The sequence below is a fragment of the Notolepis coatsorum genome, assembly GCF_963971535.1.
Source record: "Notolepis coatsorum genome assembly, chromosome: 19".
In the NCBI taxonomy this organism is placed as follows: Eukaryota; Metazoa; Chordata; class Actinopteri; order Aulopiformes; family Paralepididae; genus Notolepis; species Notolepis coatsorum.
In genome coordinates, this window is record NC_140183.1 from 43581110 (window position 1) to 43607679 (window position 26570).

General features: G+C 45.8%; 1 protein-coding gene across 2 annotated transcripts in view; it reads right to left on the bottom strand.

The window, feature by feature from the left end:
• znf385d (zinc finger protein 385D) overlaps positions 1-26570 on the bottom strand; it is a 147543-nt gene that overhangs the window by 64968 nt on the left and 56005 nt on the right. Inside the window, exon 3 of one of the 2 annotated variants that reach the window (XM_084336469.1) lies at positions 24622-24729. The exons of the other annotated variant lie outside the window; for it this stretch is intronic. Coding sequence (XP_084192595.1) covers positions 24622-24729 — 108 coding nt within the window. The remainder of the gene's footprint in view (positions 1-24621; positions 24730-26570) is intronic. 2 annotated transcript variants of the gene reach the window in all.

Sequence of the window (26570 nt, forward strand, 5' to 3'; positions counted from 1 at the left end):
CTTCATTTGTGGTTTTGATGGGCCACCACAGCTTGAGGATGTAGCGCAGGCATTTGTTGATAAACACCTGGATCTTGCTTGTGAGGCCCTCGGTAGTCTTCCACGTCTCAGAGCCGTAGAGCAGGACAGTCTTCACATTGGTATTGAAGATCTGTAGCTTGGTGTTGTTGGAGAGTTGCTTGGACAACCAGATTGGCCTGAGTATCCTAAATGCTACCTGTGCTTTGCTGATGCGTGCCTCTATGTCCCTGTCTGCTCCTCCATCCCTGCTGATGTTACTCCCTAGGTCATAGCTGTCAACATTTGGATTTGAGAAAACGTGCACGTTTTAGCCCCGCCCCTTCTCCTGGCCCCGCCCCCACAGCCCGCCCCCTCCCACCCGGCCCCGCCCCCTCCCAATGGAGCTGCCTCGTCGCTGCCATCTGCTGGTCAAAACCTGTATGTACCCAGCCATTCGTTGTAGGTTAAACTTTTCCTACTTAGAGTGTAAATGCTATGTAAATTATGGTTTTGTTGAACATTTGTATTTCACAGGATGTGTATGTGTATATATGTAATGTGTGTATATGTCAGAGAATCAGCCCCTTGCGTCCTTAGTGTATAGCATATGACATGGTGTATGTTTGTTCATTGATGTGACAGTGTCTGGCAACATACTATTGTTCTTTTTATTTCTTTGTGTTTGTGATTTGTCTGGGTGTGTTTGTGAAACTATAAAAGCAATCAATCAATGTATTACCATAGTGTCTTTATACCTTCATCACTGTAGGCTACATATTAATACTACAACTCGTTAAAGCTATAAAAAAATACCTATGGTCATTAATTTAGCAGTGGGAATATCATTTTGGAACAGTGTGTGTGTCTACAGAGAAATGTGAGATAGAAAAAAAGCCAATGCTATTTTGTGTTTTTCCTCAATATCTCTGCAATGCCTGCGAGTTACCAGTAACTGTATTTGTCATACCATGACAATTCACGACAACTTTTAAAACGGATCAATTATTATTTATAAATCGCATTCAGGAAATTGGGCGTCAGAGTGAAGGAGGGGGACGCGTGAACCTTACAGGGGAGGCGCAGAGCAAACGGCTGTTCACCAAGACATTTACACATTCCTGCATCACATACACAGTAACTTTGTATTGTTTTATCCACAGAAGATTTGCAAACCCTTTGTTCCAGAGACAAAAGCCACAGAGTGGGCAATCAAGAGACACTGGCTAAGTTGATTTGACACCCTCTGTGCCGCATCAGTCTCTCCCCTGAGCTCTGAGCAAATCCGCTCGCTGTTCTGTTCTTATTCTTCTTCGGGTCTCAACCGTCTCCCGGTCTGACTTCCTGTGATAACGTTCTAATCTACACTGCTGCCACCTGTCGTCACGGAGGGGAATTGCAGCCATTTTGTAAAAATGTATAAGTACAAAATACGTGCCAATACGTGAACCGTGAATATGGCGTGAAGAGGGTTGAAAAAACAGGAGAATCCCGGGGAAAACGGTAGTGTTGACAGCTATGGCTCCACGTCCTCTATGGCCTCTCCCCCCAGTGTGATTGGATCATGTGTTTTTGGATTTAACCTCATGGTCTTGGTTTTTCCGGTGTTGATCTTGAGTCCAAGCTGGTCCAAGCTGGTAACCTATCTGTCTTCTGTTGTATATGTGTGTGGTTTTCAGAGACTAGCACAAGGTCGTCTGCAAAATCCAGGTCCTCGAGCTGGGTAAACAAGGTCCACTGGATTCCTGTCCGTTGATTTTCAGTTGTTCTTCTCATGATCCAGTCAATGGCAATGAGGAAAATCAAAGGAGAAAGAAGACAACCCTGCCGCACCCCTATTGTGATGGGAAAGGTGTCTGACAGTTTGCCCTTGCAGATCACCCGGCCATTGAAATCCTGGTACATGTTCTTTATTAGGTTGATGATCTTAGAGGGTGTGTGATGTTTATGTTTATATAATGATTCTGTCTAAATATGCTCATAGGAGCGTGGGCGTTGGCTGGTTGGCTAGCGGACTATGTAGCTATGCAACAACTCCTGCACTAAGCTTACCTTGTGTTCAATTTAAGATAACAGTACATACTCTTGGACTGACAAGCTGTGCTGCATCGGGTTCACCCTTTGGGCTAACGGCCGGTGGCCTAATGCCCTTGATGTAAAGGACATTTACATTGCCAATTTAATTCATTTTATTTTATTATATTATAATTGTATTACAATGCTGTGTTCCAAGAGCTCAGAGGCCATGCTACAAGACGCAGATGTAGTGGTCAGCTTCGTAGCAGCGTTAGCTGATACTATTGTCCCCACGAAGAAGGTGCCCAAACCAGAAACTCCATCCATGACAACTCCATCCGAGTGGCCCTGAATGCTCGTACCGCTGCTTACAACTCGGGCCGAGCATCGGGAAATATGGAAGAGTACAAGGCATCAGCTTATAAGCTATGTAAAGAGGTGTGAGCTGCTAAGCAGCGATATGCGAACAAGATGGAGACACAGATGGCACAGAACGACACAAGAGGCTTATGGCGGGGAGTACAAACGATAACTGATTATAAAGTCAGCCCCCCCTCAATAGTGAGTGCCGATGCCACTCTTGCGGATGAACTCATCTCCTTTTACGCCAGGTTTGGGACGAGCAGTGGCGACGTTAGCTCACCTGCTAACGACGTTACTGATGCGCCAGCTGCCACGGGACACACTCTCTCATTGACGGAACACAGTGTGAGAATAGCGTTTATGGGTGTAAATATTAGGGAAGCTGCAGGCCCAGATGGGATAACAGGACGAATACTCAAGTCCTGTGCAAATCAGCTGGCCCCAGTGTTTACAACCATATTCAATCTATCCCTGGCTGAGTCCGTGGTCCCTACCTGCTTCAAAGTGTCCACTATAATCCCCTGTACCAAAAAACTCCTTCCCAGCAAGCCTAAATGACTACAGACCGGTGGCACTCACCTCTGTGGTCATGAAATGCTTTGAGAGGCTGGTCAAGGACCACATCTGTGCCTCTCTCCCTAGTAGGGCTGGGCGATATGGAAAAAAATCATATCGCGATAACGATATGATAATTTTATTTCTCGATATCGATAATTATCGAATTGTTATAAGTATAATTTTTTTTTTAAACAACTGATGTATGTGTATTTTGCAGCAATTCTTTGTCATTGCCCCCATCTTTAGTGTTACATCCCCTCACACTCCAGTTCTCAGGCTGCAGCTGGTTTAAAAGCTAAAGTAAACCGGCTTCTCTGCTGGCTGTGGCTCCAGAGGAGTTGAACAGTTCTGGCTCTGCTAGTTTATTTTCGATCTTTTGGCGCTTTTTTGGTGGACAAACCACCGCACATGTGCACTGTGACTCGTGACTGGAGTCTAGCTCTGCTAGCACACATAGCCTACTGTGTACAGACGGTTTCAAAATGTATTTTACATTAGAAAGCAAACAAAATAAATGGACAAGAGAAAAAGAAATCTGAATTTGGTCAGTATTGTCATTTGGACAAGCAAAGCCATTACTTTAAGTTGCAGGCAAGAAAGACAAGTCTGGCCACTGTCTCTGGTTTTAAACTGCCCTGTTGCAGGTATAAAAAAAAAAAAAAAAAAAAAAAAACGATTTTTCGATTTTTTTTTAATTTCGATATTCGATATCGATTATTAAAATATATCGCGATATTTATCGTTATCGTTATATCGCCCAGCCCTACTCCCTAGTAACATGGATCCACTGCAGTTCGCATATAGGACAAACAGGTCCATTGACGACGCGGTCTCCCAAGTACTACACAACACACTATCTCACCTTGACAGACAGAAGGGGGGCTATATGAGATTGCTGTTCATTGAATAGTTCAGCTTTCAACACCATAGTCCCCACCAGACTGGTTGACAAGCTGATCGACATGATCAGACATTTACGGGGGCCAGTTTCGAATTGCAGCCTCCTGTAGGTGCTCTTTGAGAGCGGTTTTGTCCACATCTGGTCATCATCAGCATACGATACTGAGCTCTGGTCTGAGGGGAAAAGAGAGAGAGAGGAGAGAAAGAAACTGTACATTGGAGGGGGGGGGGGGGTTGGACATTTACCGGGGCCAGTTTCGAATTGCAGCCTCCCGTAGGTGCTCTTTGAGAGCGGTTTTGAAGGTGGGTAGTGATTAAATTTTTTTTACAGCTGTGGGTAGGGCGTTCCACATTGATGTGGCATAATTACAGAACGTGTTTAGTCCCTTGTTTGAGCCGAATCTGGGTTGGACATGATTTGTGGAACTCCCTCTGTGTTGTGGTCGTGGTATTCACTGAACTTTGGGAAGTATTTCGACATGTACATGGGTACCTTAGTGGTGTAGTGTATCTTGTAGACCAGGCCCATTGCAAGTTGCTGTACTCTGTCATCTACTCTAAGCCATCCTAGGTTGTCAAAGTGGGCAGGGGTGAGGTGGGTTCTAGGAGTAAGGTCAAGCAGTAGTCTGACCAGTTTGTTTTGTAATGTTTGTAATCTTGTTTTAGTGCCTTTGAGGTGCTTTGGTACCATGAGGTGCAAGCATAGTCATAGTACCCTTGAAGGAGTGCTCCTGTTAGTCTTCAGGATATTTTTGTTTACCAGATAGGAGATCCGGTACAAGAATCTTGTTCGTTGGTTGACTTTTTTGATTACATTGGATGCCATCTTGTCACAGGAAAGATTTGCCTCTAGGATGGAACCCAGGGCCCTCATTTATCAATGGTGCGTACGCACAGATATGTGCGTAAACCGTGCGTACAATCATTTCTAAGCAAAGTGTGGGACATAGGAATATGATATGATACTGCTGGTCCGTCAGCGAGGAGATAGCCCACAGCGGATAGCCATTTGAGAATAGGCTATTATTATGGCCAAACGAGGGCCTATAGCCTATACATATTATTTAATGTTTTCATAAGCGTAAAGATACAAGGACAACAGTTAGATTAACGATCAAGTTTGTTTACTGCATGCAGGCTTCGCAGGGCTCTGTGTCCATGGCCGTAGCCAGCTATGAGGTCACCGAGGTCCGGACCTCGGTAAATATTTGGTCAACGACCGGCCCATTTGGTACTGACTGACACTGGGCCGACCCAATAATCACATCTCTTACTAAGCCCCTCCCCCACTAGGCTGGGAACAGCGGCCCATTATGCTGCGGCCCAATCACATCTCTTAATAAGCCCCCCCCTCTCTCACCTGTTTCTCGTTTGAGAAGAACAGATGCGGAAACAGGAAAAAATGGAGAAACAGAACAAACGTAAAGGGGGTGCGGAGAAATTACCGGCGGAAAAAATCTGAAAACCAGAGGTGGATGCTATAATATATAATAAAATCACAGACATGTTTGCTGCTTCAATGTCGTCATCCAGCAACAAGTTCAACAGCATCAGGTAGCCAGCCAGGCAGAGACACAGACAGCAGGGCCGAGGAGGGACAGTGAGCTGGAGGAGGAACCTGAGGTAGTTTGTGTGCCATGGTGATAATAATATGAATGATAACGTTATTTGGTCAGCATCGCGTTGGCTAAAATAAGCCCACGTTACTGTGAGTGACCGTCACATCTAAGCTGATCAGCACTACTAATGAGACGCTGCCCCCTAGTGGCCGGCGGTAATTTTTGTTTGGGTCAAACTCTCCAAACAAACAAGCACACCATTGATTTAATTGCCATATAAATCACACATACAAAGATCTAACTATTACTCCTCTCTGACAATGAATATAAAACAAACAGGTGATCTATTAACTGTGTAAACCTTATGCAATATTCATCATTGATATTTGGATACTTGAAATCTGTATGAACTGAGTAGTTAGTAGTACCAAATGAAATAAAATGGAACAGCTCCATGCATTAATTGAATAAACAACTATTTGCTCATTACCAGTATGGTATAGTTTAGATTGTACAGCTTTTTGCACATCTTTGTCAGGGAATTCCAACAATTCTGGACCTGAATGTACCAGTTAATTGTAATCATCTCTCTCTCCTTATGTCTAGTCAAGCCAGAAAGGGACCTCCCTAATTTCTAAACCCTGGCTGGGTGGTGTCTGACCGATTATAGTGGGCCGGTCTGGGCAAAAAAAATGAATGGACCTCCCTAATTTCTAAACCCTGGCTACGGCCCTGTCTGTGTCATGCGTTATATATGTGCAAGTTACTGTTCCATAATGTAGGCTATGTTATGGTTTGTATGCGACCCCAACAGCACGACACAGACAGGTAATTCAGAGTTAGCCAAAAACAAAGGGCGTATTTATTTATACAACAGAATAGTGCGACAATGTTCATTTAAGGACAAAATGGAAGAGGAGAGAGAACAGTGTCCAGTAACTAGAGTAATAGCAAGGTTGGGCTCTGCGGCTCTGCAGAATGATAAAAGGAAAAGGATAAGGATATCTTTTATTAATCCCTCACGGGGAAATTCCAGTGACACACACATACAGCTCATCGTCTCATTAACAACATCATAAAATTTTTACAGTAACAACGGCACAACATAATGCGACTCCACTTTGAGGGGAAAATAGGAACGTAGAATGTCAATAGCAAAGTCTGGCTCTGAAGCTCTGCGGAATTATGCGACTCCACTTTGAAGGGAAAATAGGAACGTAGAATGTCAATAGCAAAGTCTGGCTCTGAAGCTCTGTGGAATTATGCGACTCCACTTTGAGGGGAAAATAGGAACGTAGAATGTCAATAGCAAAGTCTGGCTCTGCGGAACTATACGACTCCACTTGAGGGAAAAATAGGAACGTAGAATGTTATTAGCCCGACGGGGCAAAACATAAGGCAGAGTCCAGTACAAAAATTCAACAACTCTTCAATGTTTAGGGAAACATCCGAAGGCGGACTAAAGCAGTGAGTCCAGGACAAACGAGGCATATATCTTCAGAGAAAAATAGTCTTCAATAAGACTCACCAGGAGCAAAGGCGAGGGGGAATTCGAGGCACGGGTCCACAGGGAGGCAGAGTGAGTACACAGCAAACTCCAAGGAAACAGCAGGGAAGCGAAACGTCTCGCACTGGAGACCTCGGGAGCAAAACAGCGGAAAAGTGGTGGTGACAAATGACCCGACAACGAATGCTCTGCAGACAGCGTATAAGACTCCTCCACACTAGCTGATTGGAACTCATCTCAGGTGCGTGATGTTAATTGACGATGAGAAGCACGCAGTGCTGGGCCAGCCCTCACAGGCTATGCTATTATATATAATTTATATAGGCTACCTAATACCGACATCAAAATAGATTGTATGCCTCTACAAATCATATTATACCAGGTAGCCAATCGAACTTTAAAAGAATGAAAAACGTAAAAAGGCATTCATATTCCAGCATTGTTATTATGACACCAACACCAAACAGGTTAACGGTCTTTATTAGTATGTTGCGCTGCCCAGGCAGCAATGGCCTTTAGGGAGTCGTTGATATCCAACATCACAGTGTACAAGTCCGTCAGCCTGTCGCATATTTCTCCCGTAACACGGGTTGTGTCTTCTTGGTTCGACAGTGCGTTAAATTAGTTGGTTAGACCTCCGTGATCAATCTCACTCTCAGTGAAGCTTCTCTTTTCCACATCCCACAGGGGTGTTTCATTACCATATATGGATAATCATGCACGAGTAAGAACAACTGGTATTTATCAACACGGAGTATGCGTATGACCTGTGTACGCACGGTTGATAAATCCCGTTTTTTCTGTGCATAGAGACATTCTAAATACCGTGCGTAGGAACGAAAATAGAACACTTTCTACGCATTATTGATAAATGAGGGCCCAGGTATGTAATTTCCTCTTTCCTTGTGACAATATTGTCACCCACTGTAACAGAGAAGCCGTTGGTCTTGCTGAGTTTGTTATTTGATCCGAAGAGAATGGACTCTGTTTTACCCAGGTGTAATGATAGTTTGTTATCAGCGAGCCAGGTTCAGCTCCAACTCCATAGTGAAGTTTGCGGACAACACGGTGGTGGTGGGGCTGATCTCTAACAATGACGAGAAGGCCTATCGGGAGGAGGTTGATGAACTGGCACACTGGTGCCGGGATAATAGCCTACTCCTGAACATTGGTCAAACCAAAGAGCTGATTGTGGATTTTAGGAGAATACAGCAGGGGACACACACGCCACTGTGGATAAATGGGGCTATCGTGGACAGGGTGAGCAGTTTTAATTACCTGGGAGTCCACATCACAGAGGACCTGACATGGTCAACACACATAGATTATGTGGTGAAAAAGGCGAAACAGCGCCTCTATCACCTGAGACAGTTAAGGAAGTTCAGAGTATCGGGGAAGATACTCCACTCCTTCTATTCCGGGGCTGTAGAGAGCATTCTGACTGGAAACATCACTACCTGGTTTGGAAACAGCACAGCACAGGACAGGAAGGCCCTCCAGAGAGTGGTGCGCTCAGCAGAGCGTACTACGGGTATTGCACTACCACCCCTGCAGGACTTATATAACAGGAGGTGCAAATCCAGAGCCTGCAGAATAATGAAAGACCCCCACCACCCCAACAACAGCCTGTTCAAGCTGCTGCGGTCAGGCAAGCGCCTACGTACACACGCTACGAGAACAGAGAGACTCCGGCTCAGCTTCTTCCCCCAGGCCATCAGCACAATGAACAAGAGAAAAAGGGGCAACAGGTACACTGGGATGGACAGCAGGATGGGGAGAAAACTCATAAACACTCATAAAACACATTTTGACCAGACACAAATGTACACAAAGTTCAAGGGGCAATGACAAGAATTGTCCAGCAGGTGGAGGAAATCCATGGAAAGGTGGGGGCTGTGAGGCAGGACCGGGAACGGGCAGGGTGGGAGGGTGGGCTGCAGCACAGGAGAAGGGGGGCTGGGGAAAGGGGCCGGAGAGGGGTCTAGAGAAGGAGGGTGGCGACCTAAACCCAGGAGGGGCAAGGAGATGGGGGGCTGAGGAAAGGGACCGGAGAGGGGGCTCAAGTAGGGGAGCCGGGGAAAAGGACCAGTGGGACTGGGACCGGAGACGGGGGACGAGGAGGGGTGCAAGGGGGACTGGAGCAGGGGGATGGAGACGATAGCCCAGGGGTAGGACCTGGGGCTGGGGTCTCATCGGCAGCGGGGCCCGGCATAGAATCCCGGGCGGGGGTCTCCCCGGAAGCAGGGCCTGGCGTCGGACCCCGGGCTGGGGACTCCTCGGCGGCAGGGCTCGGTGTAGAATCCAGGGCGGCGGGCGGGGGTCTCTCCGGAAGCAGGGCCCGGCGTAGGACCCCGGGCTGGGGTCCCTCCGGCAGTGGGATCCGGCGTAGAACTCCGGGCAGGCGTCTCCCTGGACTGGTCCTCTGAGCTCCTCTCCAGTCTAGCTGCTGCAGTGTTTAAATCCAAAATATTGATAAATCCTCTGCCATTGTTGTGTAACATGTAATCTCTTCTCTAGAGTCTTCTTTCTCTGCTTCATGTGACGTTAAATCTACTCTAGAAGTGAAACTGAAACTGAAAGCATACACCGGTGCGGGGTGGGGACGGTATAGGCAATTAATTTACTCAGTGGATTCCTGAACACAGAATGACACCGGTATCACTGACTACCGCAGCAAGCCTAGGTGGAACTAAGTATAACTTAATAAAAAAATTATTATATTTAATAATAATTATAAATATATAATAATTATTATAAATATTTTTTCCTGTTGTACCGAAGTCGTACCGAACCGTGACCCCAAAACCGAGGTACGTACCGAGCCATGGCTTCTGTGTACCGTTACACCCCTATGTCATACACAGATAATTACGACCATGGCTAAATTGAACACATTAATATGGAACACAGGGGGGATAAACACACCTCATAAACGCACCAGTGTCCTTGGTCTACTGAAAAGAAAGAAAATAGACTTAGCTCTTCTTAGTGATACATTTGATGCAGAGTTTTACAAAACAATCACTAAAGTAATGTTACAATTCCATGAATACGCTTCCATTGTGGGTGGCGACTTTAATACGTGCTGGGACTCTATAATGGATAGATCTGGATCCTCGGAAACATAATGATCAAAAACAATCCTCTAATGCCCTTCGGGCTTGGGCCCATGACACTGGTCTCACTGACATATGGCGCCTAGTTAACCCTACATAAAGGACTACTCTTGCCTATCTGCCAGGCACAAAACTTTCTTTTGGGGATTAATATTGGCACGGTAGAGGACCCTAGAATTTGATGGAATGCAGTGAAGGGCTTTGTCAGAAGTCATGTCACACTTTTCGCTTCCAATTTACGTAAAGCACGTTTAACCTCTTAAGCCCGGAGCCCTATTTTCAGAAAATCCGCCTAAAATACTGTACATACCTAAGTAAATGGAATATTGCTCCACTTCTACAAGGGCCATTTGCATATTCTTGGTATCTAGGGACATCTATGGACCTCAGTGAATGTATTCCCAGTGTCCGAAATATTGTCTCTATTACTAGGCTTGCTTAACACTTTGATCGCCATGGTTAAATTCATAATTTACCATCCCTAGCCAGCTCTATTTGTCTATGGAGAAGTTCCCCTTCTTTGCAGGGCTATAACTTTTTAAATTCTATTGCTAAATTGACATTATTATGGCCCATTCAATGTCCTATATCCATTGTTCAGGGTGTAGCAACGATATACTTTTTCATTCACATATTCATACTAAAATATGGTCTAAAGTATAAGTATGTTTTTATCGTTTTCTGCAGCTTTCTCCAGAACTTGATTTATAGCCCCAAATGCATTATATTGATGATCAAATACAGTTTGGTAGCGATCGGTGCCAGATGAAAAATTTCAACTGGAGGTACTTCTAGAAGTTACTACGTATCATCTGATATTGACCGGATGGGCGAGGGGGCGTTTATAATTCTGTGGGCAACGTTATACCATTCATCTAGTGTGGGTCATATGATCATCAGATCAGTTAGTATAGAAGACGTTAGAAAATAACATTGAAACTCACCGTATCTTCCTCGCGCCGTTGGACGATCAGCTTGGAGTAAACAGTTTTCGATTATGGGATGTTGATCCTGATGAACCATTTCCAGGTTGTATAATACTATATACGTCCAAATAACGTTGTTTATTGAGTTAGGGCGAGCGATTGATTATCCAGTGTGTTGAGATAGAGTCCTGCTAATGATCGCGAGTGCCCGGACGAAATATGGATGAGCACTTCCTGTTTGACGAGTCACTTCCTGTTGGCGATCTGCCAATCGGCCACCAGATGGCGCTCTTGAACCGCTAGAGAGTTGAGTGGAGCTCAGCTGTACATCTCAGGTCCCCGGAGGAGAAATATGATTTCGAGCACAGATTTTTGAAATATTGATATCAAAGACGAGTTACGGCGTCTTCGGCAGAATGAGCATGGCTAGGAAAGACGTCCAAAGGCGTTTTCGGCGACCATAGTGTTAAATTGTGATGAAACAAAGGAGAATATAAATTATGATTTTTCTTTGCATCTTTGACAGTGAATAACACCATGCTAATAATGACCAGACATGAAAAACTGCCACTGATCTCGTTCAGTACCTTCTTGAGATCATGTGTACAAAAAAACCTAAGGAAATGAATAAAGGGAAGATGATTAAACAGAAGGCTTTGTAGATACAGTACTGAATTCTCCCATCCGGACCAATGCAATTTGAAATATTATTATAGAATATAGAATAGCAGGCTTATAAATAGGAATGCACCGAATATTCGGCCACCGAAAATTATCGGCCGAAAATGGTTAAAAAGGCCCTTTCGGCTTTCGGCACCGAAAAAATATCACAGAATGTCAGAGAACAGGGTTTCGTTGGTAACCTAACGTGTTGTTGTGATGACGTAATCAAAACGCGGCGACAAGAACAGCGAGCGACCATGCCTGGCTGTCTGGTCGTAGTTGATAATACACTCGTGGCTAGCTTAGGGCTGGGTGATAAAACGATAACGATAACTATCGCGATAAATTATTTCCTCGAAATAAACATGAAACGTGGTCGCAAAGTTTCGATATATCGATTTTCCAAGCTTGGATATGAGCACACGCACTAACAACCAATCAGTGAAGGAGATGGCCGAGAGCGAAGGAGACCTGCGCTGCACCTCTGGGTAGTAAACAAGGCTGGCTAGGATCATTAGCTTGCACGGCGCTATTTTATAGTTTACGTGCCGAGTGGGTGTGTCGCGTGAATTCTGATGCCACGGTTATAGTAGTGTGGGGTATACGGTGGACGTCGTTGCAATGTATTGGGGCGGAACAGAGTATTTTAGGGTCATATTTAGTACTTTGTAAACAAGGCTGGCTAGGATAATTAGCTTGCACGGCGCTATTTTATAGTTTACGTGCCAAGTGGGTGTGTCGCGTGAATTCTGATGCCACGGTTATAGTAGTGTGGGGTATATGGTGGACGTCGTTGCAATGTATTGGGGCGGAACAGAGTATTTTAGGGTGATATTTAGTACTTTGTAAACAAGGCTGGCTAGGATAATTAGCTTGCATGGCGCTATTTTATAGTTTACGTGCCGAGTGGGTGTGTCGCGTGAATTCTGATGCCACGGTTATAGTAGTGTGGGGTATACGGTGGACGTCGTTGCAATGTATTGGGGCGGAACAGAGTATTTTAGGGTCATATTTAGTACTTTGTCATGGGATACACCGCCGCTTATCGGCTAACTGCTAACGTGCGCGGACTGATGACGACATCAACTCGAGACATTCGCAGCAGCAAAACAAGTCTATTAATAGCCCGTCCATCGGCGCCGGGCATAAGAAGTTAATTAAACTTGACAGACATTATATCGGCGATAATTATCGATATCGAGTTATATGAAAATAATTTTATAATTTTATCGCGATAAAGTTTTTGGCCATATCGCCCAGCCCTAGGCTGGCTCACAGCCAACATGTCTGCCGCTTGGAGATATTTCCAAATATCAGAGAAAGAGGCGCGAATTGCGATTTGTAAAACGTGTTCAGCTGAAATTTCTTGAGGGGGTGTAACTGCAAAGACTTTCACCACTTCGGGATTACTCTTTAAGGTGTTTCTTTAAGGTGTTTCCAAGTTCTTTTTCCAGGGCGAGAAGTATGTAAATTATGCATAAGCACCACATACAATGTTAATGGTAGTTAGGACCAACATGTACACCATGACCCCAAGTAGAGCTTAGACACTGTATATTTTAAAGTGTTCCAAAACAGAAACGAACAAGTCAATTAAAACGGCTCTAAAATGCATCTCGCCGGATGAGTCAGTGTGCAAAATCGTAAACTGCGAACACAGGAAAGGTCATGGGAGAACGTTGGTGTGGAGGAGGGTATGGAGTATCGGTTCAAATGAAAACCCAATGTGATTCAAGGAAGCCGTGACCAATTCTTTCCATCAACAAACAGCCTATTTCTGCTGGGTATGTTGAGAACTGACTAGAAGCTACTTAGAGAGAATGCTTTTACATTTGAACATTTGAACATTTAAATTTGAACACACACGTGCACACACACACACACACACACACACACACACACACACACACACACACACACGCACACACACACACAGTCCTACTTTGCCACAGCTCTGAATGCGAGGAGGTGTTTGTTGGGGGATGGGAGAATAAAGCTCAGTTTTATTTGGCTTCTTTCTCTTCACAAGTGGTGTGACTCCTGCATACATAAATAGTCCATTTCTGCTGGGAAGGACACTTCAGTGCCTAGCTCTTACATGGAAGCATATTTGACTAGTGACCCGTTTCCTACGGATTCGATTGCTTTTTCCTTTTCAGTATGCATGTCATCAATTTACTAAATATTTTATCCAAAAATTCTGATAAACGGATCCTTGTTCCAAGACACACACACACACACACACACACACACACACACACACACACACACACACACGGATAGAGGGGACAGCATTTCATCTTAAAAATAAATTATTAAACAATTATTATTATTTATTTTTTAATCACTGTAAAACAAAGCCATCAAATCAGCTGTGATCAAGTCTTGTGATTCAAGCCATTCATATGCTAGGCCAGGGCTGCCCACAGGGCCACAACAACAAGGAGTACAGAGCCCTGCTGGAGAGCTTTGTAGGGTAACATTAACAACAACCACCTCCATCTCAACATCAGTAACACCAAGGGGCGGACCATGGTGGTGGACTACCGGCGGAGCAAGAAGAGGACCCCAACTCCCATCACCATCCTAGGGGAGGAGGTGGTGGACACCTACACGTTGCTGGGAGTACACTTGAACAATAAACTGGACTGGTCGGATAGGCCCTCTACAGGAAGTGACAGAGCAGACTGTTCTTCCTGAGGAGACTTGGGACTGCTGCTGCAGGGGGGGTTAACATCAACTCAAGAGACACTAACAAACTGAACAAGCTGGTGAGGAAGACTCCATATCCATAGTAGATAATCTAGAGGTGGCTGTGGAGAGGGGGACGAGAGAAAATCTGGACTCTACCCTCCTAGCTAGTTAAGATGAGGAACACATTCAGCTCATATAGACTCATCCCCCCTCGACTCACCACAAATTGCACCTTTTATTTGTATATTTACATTTGCCTGTACCTCAGGGTACCTATACTGTACCTACCTCGTATCTTATCTCATTAAAGTAAGGCCTGCGGTAGACCCTGAGTGGTGCTAGAACATATTCCAGTGCCACTGCAGGGTTTTTCTCCTAAGGATATATCCGTGGTCCATTATCTTGGCATACCACGGTTAACAACCCCGCAACGGACAACCCCTGATGGAAATGGCCGGGTGAGTAAAAACTCCTGTAGTGGCGATGGAGTAATGTCCAAATTCAACACTCACCAATATTATTTTTGGACCTCCAAAGGGTTCCAGATAATTAACACATTAGATATTCTATTTGGTCTATTTTGATGCAATCTAACTACTTGAGAGATGATTTTTAAACTAACTTGATTATTATAACATACAAACACACTGGCACTGGCGCATTGTTATTTACTTGTTACATGTATTCAATGATCAATGTCCAGTACATTATGTTGGATTTCGGCCCTTGGCCCTCCATGTCAAAAAGTTTGGACACCCCTGATCTAGGCCTACTGAGGACACCTCCCTTAGTACTTGACCTAATCTGATCGGGACCATGGAGAACACCATGCCCCATTTTTAATTCATCGTAACATATATGACATACAGATAGACAGTACTGCTACATCTATACATTTATGACATACCAGATTTGCAAATACAGTACTGTTTGTGATACGAAAAGAGTCCAGAAAAGAAGTATATACATTTGACGTAGAAACTGTACATTGGAGGAGGTTGGGTAGGTGGGGGGGATACTGTACATTGGAGGTGGTTGGGTGGGAGGTTGGGTAGGAGTGGGGGGGAGGTTGGGTAGGAGGGGTGGGTGGGGGACACTGTACAACTGTACAAGCAACACTGTACATTGGAATATTGACAAGACCATACTAATTTTTACTGTACATTGGAGGGGGTTGTGTTAGGACATTTACAGGGGCCAGTTTCGAATTGCAGTAGGTGTTTTTTCAGAGTGTTTTTGAAAGTGGGTAGTGATTCACATTCCTTTACAGCTTTGGGTAGTGCGTTCCACATTGATGTGGTATAATTGCGAAACGTGTTTAGTCCCTTGTTTGAGCCGAATCTGGGTTTAACATGATTTGTGGAGCTCCCTCTGGTGTTGTGATCGTGGTATTCACTGACCTTTGGGAAGTATTTTGACATGTACATGGGTACCTTGGTTGTGTAGTGTATCTTGAAGACCAGGCCCATTGCAAGTTGCTGTACTCTGTCGTCTACTCTAAGCCATCCTAGGTTGTCAAAGTGGGCAGGGGTGAGGTGGGTTCTAGGAGTAAGGTCAAGCAGTAGTCTGACCAGTTTGTTTTGAGATGTTTGTAATTTTGTTTTTAGCGCCTTTGAGGTGCTTTGGTACCATGAGGTGCAAGCATAGTCGTAGTACCCTTGAATGAGTGCTCCTGCCAGAGTCTTCAGGGTATTCTTGTTTACCAGTGAGGAGATCCGGTACAAGAAACGAGCTCGTTGGTTTACTTTTTTTATTACATTGGATGTCCATCCAGCATGGTGTAGTTCCTGGAGGTGTCGGTGCAGCTACAAGAGTTAGACACTGGCGTTGAACTGTTGCTCCAGTCCAGATGTCCCTCCAATAAACCATGGTACTTTCCTGTCTTCTTCTATCATGTTCTGTGTAACGAGTCTTGGATTTCCTTTGTTTCGCTCGCTCAGTGGAAGTAGCCTCTTCGTGTGAGCCTCCACTACTCTCAGGCCGCTATGCTTCTCGATATGACTCCCAGAACTCCCACTGCCATCAGCAAGACGAACACGCCGAAGAGGCCCAGGAACAATATTGCCAGCAGGCAGTGGTTCTTCCAGATAGCTCCACAGCAGCCCAGGAATCCAAACACTAGCATAACGGCACCAACATAAATCATCATGTTTACGGCTGAAAGGAGTTCCTCTGTCCTTTGCCTTGTTCAGCCTGGCATGGATGGATAAACACAATATAACGCTTCCACCCAAGGACAACAAGAAGCTGGAAGTAAAAAGTAGGTACTTGATGTACTCTGTAGTACACATATTATGTTCTACTATTGGTTAGAACTTGCAAACTCGCAATTTTCCACAAAAATACAAACGCATTTTAAGCCTATATGGTATGATAATTTAACATTTCCCATCTGGCACACGCCAGATATAGAAGAGTGGGACACTCTAGGTAATACAAGCATGGTCAAGCCAATCCCATAATAAAATAAGACAGTGAAATGACAGGACGGGAATATTAATTTCAAGAATATTTCAAGTAAATTTGGAGAGAATGCCCTTCAGAATGTTCAGCTCCTCATTACAACTATAACGACTTGGAAAGAAAGGTAAACATTTTAATTAAAAGGGTTTAAAAAATAAGTTAAAAGTGAATGAGTGAAAATGTATAAATAAGCCAAGGTCGCAAAATGGAAAAGTCAAGGTCAAACAATGAAACAAGAGGCTCAATCTGTGTCAGACACTGCCTCATTCAATTTAATTTTAACTTTCTAAAATGTTACCACATTTAGATCCCACGTGTGACAGATGCAGCCTTTCTCCAGCACACTCATTTTGGCTGTGTCCTAACCTGTCTACTTACTGGAGTTCAATCTTTAAAGCACTGTCAGAGGTCATGGAAATGGAAATTCAGCCAGATCCTATGGTATCTATATTTGGCATTAGAGGAGAAAACAATGATAGTCTCTCTGGAACTAAACTCCAGATAACAAACAGTGTCATGTTGCTAGCACAGAGACTGATCCTTCTTCACTGGACATCTCCTCTTCCAACGAGCTGGACTCAGTGGCTAAGAGATGGGATGCAGAAATTCTGGAGTCCATTCATGGACTATGTAAAAGAAAAACTAGACGCACAATGATGAAACAGCTGTCAGCTCATGTCCTCTTCTTTCAAATGTTTTAGTTGTGTCTGTCTTATTGTTTATAAAAATTACGTTATTTAATAATAATATTATGGGGAGGAAAAAAGATAAAACAAATAAAATCCTAAATTCACTCACTGTAAACTTGCAGGAGTCACAACACATGGCCACTACTGGACCTCTTCCAGTCTATTTGTGCTCAGACCTCTCTCTGGCTACCAAGCGCAGTGCTTCCTGCTCCAGAATGGAAAGCAGCAGTTGTTACCACGGGCAATTCCAACGCCCCGCTCTGCATAGCTGCTCTCATTTGGACTCGTATTACCAATTGGCCATTATGATAAGCTGTCTCTGGTGAAAATGAAGACACACTTGTGTCACTTTGATGAGAAATGCACCCGGTAGGCCCCCCCCCTCCCCTGCACACACAGGCTGCCGAGAGGCTGATTGACAGGTGAACATAATCTCTTATCTTTCTGAGAGTAGAAATGTAACACTGACAGACAATGATTATCCCGAAATAGACCTCGACGCTGCAGACATAATAACCTCATTTTGAGTAATCACTGGTACACTGGTGAAAATGAATTGATAACATGCATTTACGAATGCCATTGATTTAACAATATCCAGTCACAGTTCTGGTTTTTTGATTGCTTTCAAAATAGCATGGACATTTTATAGAGAGAAATCGAAAGACATCTGCCAGCCCATCAGTTAGATTGTGGTAAAAATGTAGTTAACATGCAGTGCATTCATTAGAATAGGCTATCTGTCTGGTAGTTTAGATGAAACATTAGCTCAACTATATGGTTGCAAATAGCATTATTTACATTGTACAAATAACGTTAGGTTATGACTATAACCAAGTTCTGTTAGTTAGGGCGATGCTTGGCTTCGCCTTCTGCACTATCTCGCGTACGTGCACGCGTACTGAATAAACCACAAATGTACCTCTAATACCAGTATTAGTCTGACCACACCCCTCATCAGCTTACCTTCATAAGCAGGTGTGTGGTCACCTGCTCTCCTCCTTCCCAAGCTTTCACCACAAGGTGAGGTCAAGGGCTGCAGCGGCCGTCCGAAGCCAAGCATCGCCCTAACTAACAGAACTTGGTTATAGTCATAACCTAACGTTCTGTATCGTTAGGGCTCAGCTTGGCTTCGCCTTCTGCACAAGGGAGGCCAAGCGGAGCCACTTGGCTGACAAATACACCCCGCTGACAGCCCCCCAAAACCATCAGAACAGGGAGGGCCGAGCCCCCCCGACCCCCCCTAATGGAGGGTATCCCCCCTATTAGAGGCTTCACGGGAAGGCGACGGACCCGACCGTGCGAAGAGCTCTCAAGCAACTTAACGCACAGGGTGAGCAGACCGTGGCTTGACCCACGACTACACACACGCACAACCCGCATGCCACCCGGGAACGAACGGAGGAACAACCTCGTTACTGCCCCCAGAATCACGGGGTCAAGGGCAAACCCAACCCCGTGGCAAGGCCGTAGCAGCGGAGCACGAAGGAAGACCCAGACCCACCAAAAGGACTGGACTCCCTGGAATGGGGGCCCGGAGAAGTCCATGATGCCAGCATCAAGACCCCACCAGGTGGGCACGTAGTGCCCCGCCCCCCACATCGCCAGCGTATTCGGACAAAGGCCCCTCAGTTACTGCACCTGGTATTCCCAGGCGGAACCAACCAGGCCAGTAAGCCGAGCGGGCCCCGTCCCCCCAATAGTACACCGCCTGGCACACTGACCCTGCAGAATAGGCAGTCAGCATGGCCGTAAGCACACAAAAAAGGTTAACCAACGGAAGCAGGCAGCGCACCGGGGAAAAACCAGGCAACAGGCTGTTAACCCTAGCCTGGAGACTGCGGACGAGACAGGCGCCAGAGGGGACAGCTGAACACAGCCGCCCCGGCGGAAGGAGCGTAAGCTGGCGGTGTTGCATGACCAAGCCTCCATTTAACAACCCCCACCCAGAGGGGTCGAGGCAGAGAAGGCTGACACGATTGGCAGACGTCATGAACGTGCAGGGGCACCCTCAACCGGTGAACCCGGGAGTTGACACTGCTCCAACACACCAGGGAATCAACCACCTCGGTGTTACCCAATGCGGTGGTTGTTCCTATAACCCCTCAAGAAAAAACTCCAAAACACACCTGCGGGTATACACCGGCTATACCGCAGTACAAGTGTTTCAGTTTCCAAAAAGGGTTAACCCAGGCCTACGGGTCGCAAACATCACTTCGGACCGGGCCTGGCGGTACGGGAAGCACAGGGTCACCAGAGGAGGTCAAAAAACCACCCCCACAGGCCCCTCTTCGCCATGCGTGAGAGAGGAGCGAAAAACAATGGAGAACCAGCCCCTAAGCACACCGTACCTGGTATTCCCCGGCGGTCTCCCAACCAAGTACTAACCAGGACCAACCTGTGTAGCGGCCGAGATCCGACGAGATCGAGCGCGTACAGAATGGCATGGCTGTAAGCCATGACGACAGTGCTGAGTAAAAACATACCCAACCAGGGTCTCCATAGCGCTTAACCCTGTGACACCCAGACCGACCTGGCATTTTTCCCCCTGAAAAAAGCCCAAGTCCCTCAGGGTACCAGAACAGCAGATCTGCATCCCCGGCGGACAACGGGTTCAACTGATCCGGACCAGCGTGACCAGAACCAGTCCCGTGCCCTAACCACGCCGACATGCCCCAGGAAAAGGGCAGATATGCGTGTTGATCTTAACATGAAAAGAAGGCGCCACCCAGACGTCGGGACGAACCGCGCCTGGTGGCCCACCCCAAGGGCGTGAGACCCCACTACATATGTTCAGATCCATCCCGTCATCATCCCCCAGACATGAACGAGGATCCGTCGACAACCCACCCAGGTCATGGGATGTGGTCGCCGGAAGAGGAAAAACCCCCATCTCAGTTGCTTTATAAAAACGCTGTTTCAACCACAAGCAACTAAGGCGTGCCAGTCAATCGCCTGTTTACAGCGAGCTAGCACTATACGTGCGTCGGGACACACCCCCATCAATGAACAGGCTATTTAGACCTGCCATTGAATCCCCAAGGCGCCCAGGGGAACGACAAGAGGGGTGTGACACTCCCTAACTCCAACACTTCTGGAATAGAAAGAAGGAAGCATCAACAGTATGTATCCCAGTCTACACAGCCGGGGTAAAAAATGTACACATTTTTACATCCCACCACCCTCCCATAGGAAAGAGACGGGGATCCCCAGAGAGACTTCCCACGCGAGCTGTACAGATTGAAAAGAATATATTGCACCTTGAGCCATGTAAAAAACTGGTTTTAGGGCCTCCGGGGAAGAGGCACCGAACCCATACACACTCAATAAACGAATTGAATCGAATATACATACAATAGAAAAGGACCCTTCTAGAGGGTCCACTCACTTTGACAATCTGAGGAGGAAGGCTCTGTACTCTGATGGAGGCTTCCTCACATGGATCACATGGAAGAAGGAGTCCGAACTCACAGAAGGCCTGAGTAGGCGCTTGGTGAGGAGGAGCCCTGACCACCCCCCCTGAAAACAGATCCATCACATGGACCTGAACAGCACACGGAAGTCCTACCAACAGAGACGCGCACGGTGACGTACTCTATGGCGGGGGAATTCCTGCGGTGCACACGCCCAATATACCAGGCCGTGGGACCAGGAACTCCCTCCCCCCCCCCCCCCCCCCCCCCCGTAACGTGCCGAACCGCCACGTGACGGGAACCTTGAAGGACAGGGGGTGTACCCCTGACCGACAGAACAATGGGGAGAGGAAAGGTTACCAGTTCACCCCTTTACGACCCCACACCCATGATACGACGTAACGACAAAAAGAGAATATGACACAGTCATAGTCAGCTCTATGAAGCGTTTCACAGCTCCACACAGCGCACGAGCTAACCTGCTATCTGATTTTTACTAAGGAAAAACACAGAATAGAGAGGGCTCTAAGAACCCCGGTCCAACATACACATGTGCTTCTGTGGCCAGTACAACCCAGTTGTAGGTCACATGACACACACAACCCATCATCATCACAATGAGAGAATACATCATTCTTGATTAGTATCGACCACAGGCCTTGCTAAGCACACGACAGCAACCAAACCAATTTCCCTTTAGGAAATAAGTTTCTCCAGCAGATTTAGCACAACCTCAGCAATCAAGCTGAGAGTCACATCGTATCCCTACCACACAAAAGACACAATTAATGCACAACATGTCTGATAGGAGGTGATAAAGTCCCCAGGGAACCGGGGGGGGAAACACAATCCTCCTATTTCACCCTCAATACGGCCAGTTAAAACAGGAAAACCTGTTAATGTGTGAACTCACTGTTCATTGTCATTACAGTCTGAGAAAGAACATTCTTCTACTCACTCGTCACCAAGCATAGCTTCATAGGTTAGTTGCCTTAGTAGTGAGTACACGGTACACATAAACACCATGATGTTTCTCACACAACAACCAGATCAATACATCACGACCTGCACGGAGAAGCTACTGCCAGTGACAAAAACAGCTCACACACAACCCGCAACGTATCTCAAATGCATTGCAACAACACACGTTTTGGGAAAAAACACCGTCATTCACAATACATTTAGCAAGGTAAAACCAGAAGACGTGTTATGAGGGTCTGGCCAACCCCGTACCTGCCCGGAACGCAGATCAGCGAAGTGCAGTCACAAGCGTCCCGTGTTGTTCGATCCGGGCAGCGTCGCCGCTCCACCAGTCGCTACAGTCCTCTTTGTTGACGCAATCCCCGTCTAGGCTCGGGCAGGGTTGACGAACATCCCCTGTCAAGGATGACGTCGTGGTCAAAAGTGTAAAACATGTTAAAAATCAAAGCACGTTCAACAGAATAGCATCAAGCTAACGGCTGCTCCAGCCGTTCGGGCGCTATCGCTTCCGCTCGCGAGACGCCGATCTACGACGCACGCGATCAGGAGCGAGCTCCCGGCGGCGCGCGAGAAGCCAAGCCACCCCGCGCCAGGCCACCGACCGGCTAACCGTAAGCTATGAACATGTAAACAATGACATAACACTCACCCAGACAGGCCGCCGTTCTGAACCCTCCTCACTTTTTAAGAGAAAAGGAAAAACAAGACGTCAACACCGCTTCACAACGGTGATAATAACACGTCCGGCGGAATCAGCACAGTACCAACTGGCCTGTATAGCTGACTTTGAACATGAATCTGCCGCTATCGCACATTACATGCACATATCCCCTCGTGAAGGAATACTCTCATTTGGATATGAAAGATGGGGTCTTAACACGGTGACAGAGAGAATCCACTCGTCCAGAACACACAGGGATCACCAGTGTCAATGGTCGCGGCCCACTAGTTAAACTATAATGGTCGCCAGACCAAGGCCTTCTGTCGCCTAGACGGCTAAACAAAGGACCCTAGCCTGGGGCCGGTTTCCATAAACTTCGTCTAGTAGCCCCCATAGCACTAACAGACAAGTGGAGCCCGCCAGCAAAAACACTACTCACCCAACCTGGAACGCACCGCTCCTCACAACAGCGGCATGTCCGACAGTTCAGCTGTGGCTTGACAGGTTTCACCCCAACAAACACAGCAAGGAACTGCAGTTGAGAAGCATGCAGCGGCGTGCTCCCAATACGAAAACCGGTGGAGGGTTTGTAGAATGATCATCATCTTCTAGACACTCCAGTACGAAGACAATATCGCCGTATTTTCTCGAAAATAGTGAGAGAGAAAATAAAGATATGATGTCAACGTATCCTTGTTTCCCAAGCTGTTCCTAATCCAATTTCTTCCATCATGGTGTCAAGTGTGGGGATCTACCGAGGCACTTCTTCCTTGTGGTGAAAGCGAGAAGGAGGAGAGCAGGTGACCACACACCTGCTTATGAAGGTAAGCTGATGAGGGGTGTGGTCAGACTAATACTGGTATTAGAGGTACATTTGTGGTTTATTCAGTACGCGTGCACGTACGCGAGATAGTGCAGAAGGCGAAGCCAAGCTGAGCCCTAACGATACAGAACTGTGTATTTTCTGTCATCTATTTTTACATTTGGTTTTGTATCGATGCAATGATTGCAGTGAAAAACAACATTATGGACCACTTGGGATGAACATGAGAAGTTATCCACAAGCACATAGCATATTCTTCTATATTATTATTGTAATTTCTGTTACCATGCCTGTACCTCCCCTCCCCCGTGCCGCTATAACCCTTGAATCCCTAAGGGGACTAATAAAGATACATCTTATCTTATCTTATACGCCACCATGTACCAAAATAATTTGTAGAGAAGAGGTATTTACCCAGTGTGAACCTTTTCTCAGTCTATAGACATCATGTTGTCAAGGAGAAACCCCCCCCCCCCCCCCCCGAGCCTTCTGGCTCAAAGATCCAACCATCACTCCTTGTTATCTCCAACGAAACGTAATTGGTATACTGATACCATTCCTATTGGCCAGAGTCTCCCCTAAGAGTTAATTGATTTGCGTCGCCACAGACTTGATAAGTGGGCTTTTATTTTGTAAATAAAACCATTGCGTCCAAAACAGCTGAGGTTGGACATCTCTATAACTACAGTGCGGTATAACCAGCAAGCAGAGAAACCAGTGTCAATACTTATATATACCATATAGTGTGACTGTTGTATTAATGCCTCTCTATCAAATTTAGTGGGTTGTTTTTGGCACGTTAATTGTCCACACCCCCATGTGCTCACATGCGTCTACACGGGCATGTGCGTACAGTATGCGCCGATGTGAAATTTCATCACATTCCTGGGACAAGTCGCCCTCCTGCTATGTACACAGGGTCATTCTCATTGACTGTGTGTGTTGACAGGTGGATGTCTGGGTTGAAAGATGGTTTGGATTGGAAGTCTTGTATGAAGAGCTGCCACAGAAAATATCACAACCTTCACGGGAGAAATGTCAACCATTATTTTTCTCCATCCCTTCCTCAGTCTCCTGCATTTTGCAGTTTTGCCGATTCCTCAATGCAAATTGATGTCAGCGACCCCAATCAAGATGGCGACGGAGGGCGTCCATAGCTATGCCTGGCAACCGTCTAACTTCCCACCCACTTCCTGAGCTCAAACTGCGTTGGTGCGAGAGTTCCCAGAGGAACAATTGACATAGTGTGTGTCATTTGGCCTCTTTGTCACCTTCAGAAAAAACTCGCTCACCTGTGAGTTGAACCTCAGTTGGCACACGCTGCACGAGACATGCTTTCTCTTGGTGGAGGGAGGGACTCCAAGTGTGTGATGGAAAACAGCTTTCTGCACTGGGTCCATCTGAGACATAGACAGGGGGAGGGTAGAGGCTAATTAAGACAGGGTGCTAAAGCTGACCTAGTGAATCAACTTCACTCCTCCATCCCTCATTGTAAGGAGACCTTGCCCACAGCTTGCTAAGAAGGCAGCCATCTACTATTAGCTACAGCAGGTGCTTTCAAACACAGACACCAATTCAGATATACTGTATTGTGAATTAGGAGCCTATTCACTCGCTTGAGGGAAATGTCTGTGTTCTAAATTGAATGTCACTGCAATAGCTATGATTGGAATCTGCCTGAAAGTTCACCCTCACATCCAGGCAGTAATGGCTAATCCAACATGTAAACATGTGAATGAAAAGCCTTTCAAAGAGCCTGGATATTTAGTTATTTTCTTCTTTGAGACTCTCCAGGAGTGGCGTTTTTACTGCATTTTCTGCACCCCTCTCGTTCTGCTTGGTACCTGTATGTACCTCCATCTGTTTGGTGACACAGCTTCAAACAATAAATACCACTTGGCTGGAAAAGGTCAAAAGATGCCGGTACTTTGTGGTTTAATCCACAAAAGTTTAATCCACTTACAAGACGACTGTTCTACAGGAACTGACTGGCACTGTGTTAAAGAGATCTTACTCTGCAGTTCCTATACATGGTCTTCAGCGGATTGCGCTATTGATCTACAGAGTTTATTACTATGATTACAATCATTATTATGCCTGGCCGTAAGGGAAACTTCAAATCATATGAATACAGTAGTGAATATACACTGTTGATATTAAGTGCTCTGAATCGTAAAAGATGTTGGTAACTGAGCTGCACTGGACAGGGACACTTAAGATACTGAAGCTCATATGAGACTCTGTGTTGACAGACCACACTGAGGCCCTGAAGATTGTGTTTTGTGGAGACAAATGTATGAGGTAATAGTGCATAGACCATTCCTTATTCACCAAGACATTTATGCAAATACAAGCTCCTCCAAAAGATCACTGCCTATTAGAGCCCCATTAGATCACATATTAGAGGCCCATTAGATCACATATTAGAGGCCCATTAGATCACATATTAGAGGCCCATTAGATCGCCAGCTGTGGGTGCACACTTTGTGCTGCATCTATAAGAAGACTACAATACAATAAAGGCTGCAATTTTGGAGATATGACACATGCACCCAAGACATAGGGTTCATCATCATAGGTCCTTTCAAAAGATAAGCAAGGGCAGAATACCCTCTCCTTTACTTACCTGACTGTTGGACGATGAGGCCTAATCTGATCATCCTGCACGTACAGTATCTACCTGCTGTGCTGTCAGCGTACACTCACCACTCATGGTTTTTGAATAGCATGACATTTGAATTGTGGGACCAGGGGCTAATTGTCTAAATGTTCAATGTCCACCTGTAACATCCCCCCCAAAAAAGATGAATGAGGAAGGAATTACATTTCATAGTGCATCTAACATTTCATGTTAGATGCACCTGAACAGATTTCCCAAACTCTGCTCGGTCAATGTCAAAATTCAGATGCAGCTTAGCTTGTTGGTTGTTTCTGCTGAAAACCTGAAGGATGCTCACATAAAATGCAGTTTATTGATAAACCTACAGTATTTAATGTATCAACACACCTCTGATTCTATCTGCATTACATTGCCCTGCACGGACCAGTTCCAATGTTGGTTGTAGCTAAGGCTTTCTCGGTTTCAAAACACAATTACAGAGTCACACTCTTCTCACTCCGTAAGCAGTGCAAAGTGCCTTGAAACTAGGTTAGCAATGGCCATTTTTCATGTGAAAATGTATTTCACTGTGCATGCTTAAGAATATGCAGCCGGGCAGAAGAATGAAAGTTTCACACATGA